Source organism: Triticum urartu, chromosome 2 (genome assembly GCF_003073215.2).
Source record: "Triticum urartu cultivar G1812 chromosome 2, Tu2.1, whole genome shotgun sequence".
In the NCBI taxonomy this organism is placed as follows: Eukaryota; Viridiplantae; Streptophyta; class Magnoliopsida; order Poales; family Poaceae; genus Triticum; species Triticum urartu.
Window position 1 is genome coordinate 751,220,405 of NC_053023.1, and position 11,043 is coordinate 751,231,447.

The 11,043-nt window shown below is 43.2% G+C and overlaps 1 protein-coding gene and 1 pseudogene across 1 annotated transcript; both read right to left on the reverse strand.

Annotated features, from left to right (window-relative positions):
* Positions 1-736: 736 nt before the first annotated feature.
* LOC125540506 (protein FAR1-RELATED SEQUENCE 5-like) lies at positions 737-4,374 on the reverse strand. The gene is made up of 2 exons (XM_048704118.1): positions 3,480-4,374; positions 737-3,317 (listed from the first exon to the last, which is right to left on the reverse strand). Exon 2 carries the CDS (start codon positions 3,252-3,254, stop codon positions 1,713-1,715), a length of 1,542 nt encoding a protein of 513 aa, XP_048560075.1. The 5' UTR covers positions 3,255-3,317; positions 3,480-4,374; the 3' UTR covers positions 737-1,712.
* Positions 4,375-4,610: 236 nt separating this feature from the next.
* LOC125540505 lies at positions 4,611-10,833 on the reverse strand (annotated as a pseudogene).
* Positions 10,834-11,043: the final 210 nt, after the last annotated feature.

The window sequence follows — 11,043 nt, forward strand, 5'->3', positions numbered from 1 at the left end:
AACAATGTGCTGGTAGCCGCACCTGGAGTTGGGCAAGCAAGCCCAATGACTACTCTTGATGTTCCCTCTCCGAATCACTAAAGGTTGGATTTGGGGTTTTCACCTTGAAAAGCACATCCAAGCAGACTTCACGCAATGCCTTCAACAAAAGCACGACACGTAAACACGGAAGCCGGATCCGAAGTCAGGGCTAGACATCCCTTCAGAAAACGGACGCGAGCGTCACTAAAAAAAAGAAAAAAGAAAAGAAACTCTCCCGACTCCTCTGCCACCGCTGGGCGCTGGCACCGCCCAGTCCTCACTCGCGCCGCCACGATTCGCCGAACTCGCCCGTCCGCGCAGCCTGCCAGCGCCGCTCCTCCGTCCACGCCGGCCGTCCGCCCGCGTGCCCTCCGTCTGCGCCGCCCGTCCGCATCCTCCAGTCGTCGGCGGCATCTCCGTCCGCGCCGCCAGCGTCGTACCTCCGTCCACGCCGTCTGCCCGTGCCGCCCCTCCGTCTACGCCGCCCGTCAGCGTCCTCCAATCGTCGGCGACACCTCCATCTGCACCGCTTGCGCCTCTAACTTCCTCCATCGCAGGTCAGTACTGCGTGGATCAACTGAACTGCTTATATCTTCTGAATACTTGGTGCGTGGGAAGTGCTTAGTAGCCACTGCATCTTTGAACCAATTGGCATTGATTTGTCTTGTGATTGGTGATATGAAAGGATACAAATTGTGAATCATAAAACCCACCAGGTAGATACATAAGAGAACTTAGTAAATCCTTACATTGCCAAAATAATTCCTACCTTACTAGCTACCAGTACTCCACCATTCAGAACATTTGGGACATTCAGAACATAGAGTACAAAGTGTAGCAGCCAAAATAATTCCTACCTTACTAGCTACCAGGACTCCACCATTCAGAATGTGTCAACATCTATGTCATTAACAATAGGAGCTGTCAACAGATTGGTGAAACTTTTCATGAACTCATATTTTGCAGTGCTTGCTTCCTTCGGTTTTGGTATTGGTTTGGTCTTTTTTGAAGATTTTTTTAGACAACCTTCTTTACTGAACTAGTCTGTGACGGTATGTTCTCCTTTTCTCCCTGCTGGCTAATGGGACAATCTTCTCTTTCTTTTTTCTCTGTGGTCGCACATGGTGTTTTCCTCCTCCTCTTGTGTTGCCTCTCAAGGAAACCTAATTTTCTTTTAGAGCCTTTCTTCTTAACCTCTTTTTTCTTCAGACGTGCAGCACTCAACAATTCATTTGATGTTTGAGTCACTTGTGTACCACTCAATGATTCATTTGATGATTGAGCCACCTGGACATGGCATCTGTCTTCAACATTAGTTGTGCGTGCACCCAATAGTTCCTTCACTTGCTTAGTAGCACTAATAAGTGCATTCTCGATGACAATACAATATTCTTTAGAGTTGGCTGCTAGAGTTGCCAACTCACAACACATGTGTATAAGAAAATTGTATCGGGTGATGGCATCCAACTTTGGATTTTCAACTACAGTCCGTCCACAACAATCTTTGATGGATCCTGACCGTGCTTCTCTTGTCCATCGCTTCAAAATGTAGTGTGCCGGCAACAACTTGATATTCATTAAATCAAGAACTTTCAAAGCATGAGCACACAAAATTCCTACTCTCTCAAACTGCCCACAACTACATGAAGCCGTTTGTTGGTGATTGTCTCCAACAACTTTGTATTCTTCTTCTATTCTTCTTCAAATGTTGCATATTGCCCATCAATAAGCCTTTCAATCTTAACCATGTATTCATTGTCTCCAGGTAGTATATGAGCACTTGCTGCCATTGACCTCCCATATTCTGTTTGAAAAGCTTCAAATATAGCAGGAGTATAAAGACTACTGACTTGTTGCAACATTGGTGTGGGGATTTTGATTCTAGGTAGACTCTTCCTAGACTCGTACTCTGAATTTATCTCAGTGTCTCTTTTCACTTTCACGGCTCTTTCAAAATGATGAAAAAAGCGGTTGATATCTAAATCTGACTTGAGATGATTCTTGAGGTCATTGTTCAAACTTTCACTCAGTTGTGTGCTTCGCATTCCCAAAGTGAAAGCATCTCTCATAAAACATTCTGCCCACTTCTCCTTTACCTTATAAATACTATCCATCCAAGTTTGCTTTTTCACCTTGCTTCTCATAACATTAAAAGCATCTTCAAATGTTTCTCGGTCTTCGTATTCAAACATACAAGCACTGAAATCTTTGAGAAGAGATGATTCATTTTCCTCATTATCTCCCTCATCCACATCGTCTTCGTTGTCTTCACTATTCTCTTTGCTGGGTAGGTGCTTGATAGCATTTTGCATAATGTGCAAAGTGCACAGCCCATGTATTGATTCTGAAAAAACATGCCCAATTGCCTTCCCCATAGCACTATCTTGGTCAGTAAATATGGTGCGTGGCTGCTTCTGGTTATGTACCGACAAGAAGGCATGAAATAGCCATTTGAAAGATTCGAATGTCTCGTCATAGAGAAGTGAAGCACCAAATACTACTGTTTCTCTGAATTGATTGAATCCAACAAACACACCAAATGGCCTGTACTCTTTATTTGTCCCAAAAGTAGTGTCAAAGGTCATAACATCACCAAAATGAGCATAACCTATGATCATTTTGGCATCAGCCCAGAATATATTTGTTATTTGTTCCTCACTGTCCAACTGTATAACAAATTGAAAGGAAGGATTCTCAATGGCTTTGTCTTGAAAATACTTCAACATACGTCCAGCCTCACCATACTTCAATTCTCTTTGGCGCTTTGTTCGCAGGTGGTTCTTGTGATCTACGCGTGTGTAAGTTAAACCAGCTGAACCACCAACACGTCGACTAGCAAATTCATGAGCATTTTTTGGTGCAATACCAGAGTCATCAGCTATTTCAATTTCAAAAGCTTGCACTTTAGAGATCCTTCTTTGTGATGGCAACAAGTGGCATGCTTCTGGCAGCTGAAGCATGTGATTATGTTCAAGACAAAGATCATATATTTCATAATTTCCGACTTCACGGTCTATTGTAAGAGACATACGGACCTCACAATCAGTTCTAATTTCAGCTCGGCCTGTCTTAGTTAGGTTATCTCTTTTATCTGCAGACTTCTTCCCCTCTTTGAAACATACATATCTGCATGAAGTCACTACACCATCAAATTTACTCCGAGTTGTAAACCTCTTTCTAACACTGAAGTACTGAACCCCATTCTTCCTCCATAGTACCTCCAAAAGTCCCATGCCTCATCCAAATTATCGAATTTCATGCCAAGTTGAGGTTTCCAGCTAGGTGTGACATTTGCCCTATAAAATAAACAAGTAAAGATTATTCTAACTAATCCATACAAAAGAAAGAGGAGAGGTGCAGATTTGTTTCATGATATACTTGCTACATAGTGACACCAACAAGAACTGGTTTAACATGTGCAACTCCTACTGAAAAGATCCATAAAAAGCAAAACTTACTTGTTTGGATCTTGATTCTCCATTGATCAGCCTCTAAATTCTGATTTTGATGTTGTATTTGATCAGGCCAGGTGCTTGTTGTGCTGATACTCCAAAAGAGAAGAGGAAAAGAGCATTTTGGATGTGCTGATGCTCCAAAAGAGAAGAGGAGAAAAGCAGTATTGCTGTGCTGGGAGTGGCAGATGCTCCAAAAGAGAAGAGGAAAAGAGAAAAAGTGAGGTGCAGTACAAACAGTGGAGGGGAAAGTGGAGAAGAAGTGGAGGGAAGCAACTCACGGGTGTGGTTTTGGCGCCAAGCTGGGTGACTTTTCCCTCCAAAAGAGAAGAAAGAGAAAGAGCAGGTCACGTGCATGAGAAGGGAGAGGTGTTGTGTGTCCGTTTCCTGAAGGGATGTCTAGCCCTGACTTCGCTCTGTAATGTTAGAGGATCCGGCTCCGTACGGTCATTGCCAGGTGGAACCATCGTAGGTGAAACCTGATCTCATTTCCACTCAATTTTCAGAACAGAGAATAAGCAGTCACCTGCTCTCAGCGTCTCAGAGCTTCTTATCCGAGCACAGAGGTGTCTTCTAGAGGGCATGAATTGAAATGGTAATCACAAAAGAGCATGCGTTCAGAAACCAAATATAAAAGGTCAAACGAAATACTCACACAGTACGATTCATGATCAGCAGTATCAAAAAGGCTTCAAGAAAGGAGCGTTTGCTTGAGACAGGGGCCCACTAGCTGGACACGAGAGCCTACTGTTACTAGTAGAGATAGAGATTAAGTTTCAACAATTGGAATTTGAAATGCACACTTATTTTGGATTTTGAATCAGACATTACGAAATTCCCTACTCTTAAAATATATTGATCTTTAGGGTATTATAGAACCACTTGAAAATGGAAAATAAAAACCTTTTCTATAAGGGCCCCCAAAATATTTCATTGCTGAAAAAAAAAAACAAGGTTCAGTCTTGTTTGCCAAGACCAAGGTCCCAGCTATCTAACAAACTGCAGCTACCACCAGAAACTATTGTTACATCCAAAAGATGACAGGAAGCATAACCGAAGCACGCCCAAGAAAGGCAACAAACTGAACTGATAAAACTATGGTTTGGTCCAAATTTTACATGGACGAGAGGCGGCAGCAGCACGAACACATACGGGCAACTTACGGGCAATATAAGTACATCGTCACGGCTTCCTGTTATGGATTTAAATACAAATTAACAACTCCAATTGGATTAGAATATGATTAGGTAGGAGGCGAGACAGAAATCTTACAAATTCTGTATCACAGTTGATCCGTTAGGAGGAAAGTTTACGCACTAATGCCATACCAATCTATAGCAACGGGCGATCAAGCAATCCTCCTACTCCCGTTGTCAGTACCAGCCACGGCGCCCTGCCCCTGGACCTGCTCTACCACATCTTGCTCCGCCATGCTGCTCTGCTGCTTCCGCTTACCTGCAGTGAACGCCTTCTGAAGCACATCTGGCAGGTCATGAAACCTATTCATCTCAGAGGTTGTAATCACTTCCGAGGGCAGCCAGCCCTGGTTCATCATCCATCATCTTCTCCAGCACATCCGAACAACGCGGGAAGAAGCGTTTGCCAAGTTCAACTGGTATAAACATTCACTTGCAATTAGTCCAGATCCAAAAATCTGGTTAAATATCATTTTTTAATCGAATCCCAAAAGAATTATGCACAACTAGGTCAATCGCCACCCCCTACACACAAGCAAGACCAATCATTAGCAATTAACCCCTGATTAGCATTTTGCATGATTATAGTCAAGTGTACATATTTGGTCTTCACTCAATAGTTCTTTAGATCCATATGGATTACCATCCTTAAAGAGCACAAAAGTGCTAATTTGTTCACCATTTTTTGCGGGGTTAATTTGTTCACCATTCACACATTGATGTTAAGCCAAGAATTACACTCTTCCAATTGATTTGCAAGATAGTGTAAATCTTTTAAGGCACTCAACAATAGGCCTATTAACAGGAGATGGGGGATAAAATCTGGGATTTCAACTTCAGTTACACCAGCTTTCTTATTGAGAATGTTTCAACAGATAAGCTAAAGAAGAGAACATTATCAGATTGATAATATAAATAATATAGAAAGTCCATTGTTATATAAAGGCAAGCTGTGCCTCACCTGTTTTGGAGAGCACTCTCATCCGAGATAAGTACACATCCTTCATTTTGAAAGGAGTTTCATTTAGATCAAAGGTTGTCCGTTGTATCTCCGTAAGTGGATTTGCACTAGAACCAAGGGTAAATTCTGAAGTACCATTCACTTGAGCAACTTCCATTGCTACTCTTGCCTCGGCTGGGAACAATATCATCGCCAAAGCAACTACATGGCATGAAAATATTTTTGTGAAACACAACTTCCCAGAGAGGAAAAAAGTAGCATGTCAGCTAGTTGCCCATGGAGAACTGCAACACCACTAAGTCCATGAAAACAGACAATTTTGAAAAGATCAAGCAACACTGCATGATTTGTAGATGAGGATTACCTCGGTTTTCAAGGTACAACAACTTTCCATGTAGGCAGTCACCAGCCATTGCAAGAGAAACCGATGCTTCCCCAAGTTCTGGTTCCCTTCTTTCAGCTTGCTCCAATATCCCAATACATAATGTATTTTTAGGAGACAGCTTTCCTTCTTCAGTAACCCCAAAGCAATCGCTGTGCTTTTTGAGTCCATTTGAGATCTGACAGTAGGTGAGGAGAAGATAAATAAAAATTTTACATCGTCGGTCTAAAAAGGACAACTTTGACTACAAATTTTTATTGAAATATAACGTGAAATTACGCTCCAAGACAAATTTGTGCATATGACATTCAAGTATGTATGTTGTTAAATATAGTAAAATTCAAATGTTTAATAGTTTGCACGACAACTTTTAGGGAACTGGAGGAAGCAACATCAGTTGCAATATTGAGGATGAATTGTGTATGTGCATGTCGCCACCAAAAAGTTTTTGTGCCAACTTGCTTGTGTTGTACATGCTTAATTACTTTTGCAAGGTTCCATTTTTATTGAGCAATACCTTTTCATATTTTTACTACTACCTTATTACTAAATCAGTATCTATTTAGCTTGTAATAACAATTTCAAGTAAATTCAATGTGTATTACAACGCTCTTTAATAATACCTCACTTGTTCTGGTTGTACACTTTGGGAGTAATTACTTATGAGTTGAGCAAATTTATACATATTACGTTTATGAATGTTATCCAAAAATAAGTAAAATAAAAACATGTTGGAGTAAGATAGGTACTGGAAATCAAAATTAACTAATTAATTTGAGCTTTTGTTAGAAAAAATAAATCAATCCTACCATACCAAATGTGAACTACATACAACTACAGCCATGATAAATCGACTGAAACAGGTGAACACCTAAAACCACATAGGTACTTGACTCTTAATGAGACCTAATAAAAGACTCTACAAGTTTCAGCAGCCAAGATACTTGATGGGTTACAGCTATAATCTGCTTGCTATTCTCAGTAACATATTGGATTTGGTAGTAGTGTGTTTGTAGTTTGTAGCGCTTTTAATATTGTAGATACAGATATCAAAATACAATGTTTTGTGCACTTTAAGAGGTTATGAATTATGATGACTGTTTCTAGAAAACAAGAAAGACTAGCAAATAGTACATGTTCCACAAATGCATTGCCTTAAAGTGACCGTACCTGATCTGCCGATGACTCTACCTCATCGCTAATGTTACGATCCAAACTTTCCAATCCTTGAAGCATCTTGATAATTTTTGTTGTTGTAGGCCTTTCGGTCCACTCAGGATTCACACAGATTAGACCTATCTGAATGCATCTTTTTATCTGTTCGCAATCCATTTCTAGATTTGTGTACCCCTGTGCTTTCTCCAATGTGTTTCTCCATTTTTTAAGTTCCTACAAAGTCAGAACAAGAATCTTCAGTCACTGTACAAAGATAAAACATAACATGGCCTCCTAAAACGGATTCCATCATGAAAGTTGAAACAGAATTCTCATACAAGCTCAATAAAGTCCTCGGAAGATGTTCCAGAAACACCTGGGTAGTGCCTGTGTCCCGTTATTATCTCCATTATTATCACACCCAAACTGAATATGTCTGACTTAGGTGTGATTATGCCTTCATCGATGCGTTCCGGAGCCATGTAGCCTCTGCATCACAACATGAGTTAACTTTGTAGTGCTAAAGAGACTAGAAGTCTAGAAAAACATTTTTTGCTGATGATTTAAAAGATATAAAGAGGCACTAAACTTACAATGTACCAACACGATTTGGAGAGGACATAGTTTGACGCTGATCAAACTGTCTTGACAGCCCAAAATCTGTAATTTTGGGTGCCAAATTGTCATCAAGCAATATGTTCGCGGGCTTTAGGTCCAAGTGAAGAATAGACTTATCAATTTGGTCGTGAAGATAGTGTAAGCCATTGCAAATCCCCTCGATTATTTTGTAGCGCGTGTACCAATCAAATTCAGAGGATCCACCTGCATTTGTTACCAAAAGGAGAGCATTTGACATACGTTATCTGAAAACCTTTTTAGTTGTTGCCGTGGACATATAGGTTGACCGTATCAAGGCAGGGACAGCAGCGGCAGTAAGAGTCTATTAGGAAAGTACAGGATTGTGGAAGAGCCCAATTGCACATATTAGGGAAGATCCAAAAATTCAAATCATATTAGGAGAGGTCAAAGAGTACCAGAGCATCCATTAAATAAGGATGGCATGTTTCTACTTTCGAGTCAAGCAAGAAACTAGTCTCCCCAGTTATTCTCTAATCTAGCTTATGTCTATCTAATCCTCTACAGCCACGACGTCTGACTATCTTCAGCATGGTAATTATCCCTTAAAACTTATTCACGGCAGCTGCTGAGCTCTAGATAACATACGAAAGGACTAAATTTCTATTGTATGTTCTGCTTTATTATGCATAAATAGATATCAGCACCACATGTTAATCCGTTGTAACATTCGTAGCGGATCAGCACCACACAAACTACAATATCAGAGGAAGACGAAGAACTTCAAAACAATAAATGCCCCATATTGAATTGCCATACCTGAAAGATGCACATCAAGGCTTCCTTTAGGGAGATACTCAAAGCAAAGCAACATTTCTGAGATCTCAGCAAAAACTTTTTGCCCTTCGAATTCTGTATATAACCACACTGTTTCATGGCAGTAGCCGCGAAATCGCACAATATTTGGGTGTTGAAGCCTCATAAGATGATCAACCTCGTTCTGAAATAAACTCTAGAACCAGCCATTGATGGCTCAAGTCTCTTCACAGCGATTATTTCCCCACTTTGTAGCACACCCTGTTTTCACATGTGTTGTTAATATGTATAGGTTACATATGTATCTGAAAGTAGACTAAATGGACATGATTTAATCTTACCTTATATACCACACCAGAACCACCTTTACCGAGTACTCGCTCATCGGAAAAGTTGTTTGTGATCTCTTTCAAAAAATTCAGTGATACAACACTTGGGTTTGAACTTTGATCTTGTAGTATGCACTCAAGGTTGTCATGTTTGCTAGACTCGCCATACATTTTTTATTTTCCAAATACACAAACACTTGCAAGAATTTATTCTCCTTCCGTAGAGGGATTGCATATATGGTGCCCCTCAATTTGGAATAATATAACTGTAGAAGATAACCCAAAACAAAAACAAGTTAGGTGCATATCATTCACTCTATTTTCCATGAATACGCAAAGCTTGTGTATCTTTCCATTGATAGAAAAAAGAGAATGGGTACAAGTAAGGGTACAAAACATGCACGAATGCAAGGTGACGTGTACAAAGCAAAGAAACAAGGGGTGCTCGACCCGAACAAGCAAACAACACAGCTACACCCCCTAGCTTGAGGCGCAGTCCGAACCTACATGACGTCCTACATCCACAAGTCCAACACCGGGGACACCACAAGCACAACAAGACGAGCTGAGCGTCGTCGCCGTCCGATCCAAAAGAATCAAACCTAGGGTTTCCCCTGGTGCTCAAGGAGGGGCTCAGAGAGATGCCATGGCAACGCCTCTAAGGAGAGGACGGTCCTCATGAGTGTCGCCACTGCCAGCACCGGCAAGCCGAGCAGGGATTTCTTCCCAGCCTGGGTCTGAGCAATCCCATAGCAACCGGAACAGAAACCGTGAGTCAGAAAAAGTCAAACGTAGGTCGAAAAACCACCAGCAAGGAGAGCAACGTTGGACACATGAGTCTTGGACATGAACCGAGGTAGCTGGGGCTGGGGAGGTGGCAGAGCAAGGGAGGCAATGTAGGGGAAGCGACGGCCACCGATGCCGACAAGCAAGGAACGGGAAGGGGCACAGGTCCAGGCAGCCGGGGCTGAGGTCATCAGGATACCGACAAGCCATAGAGGCTGGAGAAGACGCCAATCTCCATAGCAGTGCACCGGGTCCGGCACCGGATCGGAGAGGCGCCGGCAACCCATGGACACCGGAAAATGCAGGTCCGCCGTTGGGGAGGCACCACCGGAAACGCACCAAAAAGACACTGCCTTGGAGGCATGGGTGCAGATGGGGCCACCACATCCCGGGAACCAGCACCGGCGGGAGCGATTCCGACGAGCGGAAACCTCGCCGGGAGCATGGGGGGAGGGATGCATCCTGGGAGCTGACGCCTGCTTCGCCTGCCACTCCTCCGGTGTTGGGGGATTGGGAGAATCAATAACCACCAACACCGTTTCCTCGCTCTGTTCTGCCCGCCGCCTACTCTGCTCTCGCCACTAGTCTACACTACAGTCTCCGCGACTCCGCCGCGGTCTCCGCGACTCCGCCGCCAGCTGCCGCCGGCGCCCTCACGGGCTTCGGATCCCACGGAGGTCCTCCCCGCCGTCGTGTCGCGCTTCGACCCCGACCTCCGCAGCTACGCGGTCGAGTACTACGGCCTCGCCGTCTCGGGGGCCTCCGGTCGCGCGCTCCCGGAGACGGCGCCCGCGTGGTGTGCAATTGTCCCGCATGCCATCCACTAGAAGAGTAATTTCAGATCTCAGATCTATCGTCTAGTAGTAGCTCGCGTGACATGAGGATTCGCACGGCTGCACGACGAAGGCCGGAAGAAAACCAAGAGAAAGGAGAAGAATAGACGATGAGGGCCGGAAGAAACCTGGCGTCGCGGAGCGACTGCCGTCCGTCGCCGTTGCCAAGCCACCACCCACACACACACGGAGTCGCCTCTTGGTCGAACTTGCGCGGCGGTGGTCGGATATTGGGACGGCAGGGGAAATGCAGGACGCGGCTTCTCCCTCTTTGACTTCGGTGGTACGCAGGAAAACCAGAGGAAAACCACATGAGAAATCTACAAAGTGGATAGTTCACATCCTCTGGTTTTCCACAGGAGAAACATATGTATAGGTTACATCAACGTTTTGATCTACAAACGCGTTCGCAGGCGGTGATCGTTCACATCTTAAATTTTTCTTCGCATGACCAGACACTTCAATTAACAAATCTTAAATCCATACAAAACACATACATGCAATATACGTAAACGATGCAACACAGATCATGTGAC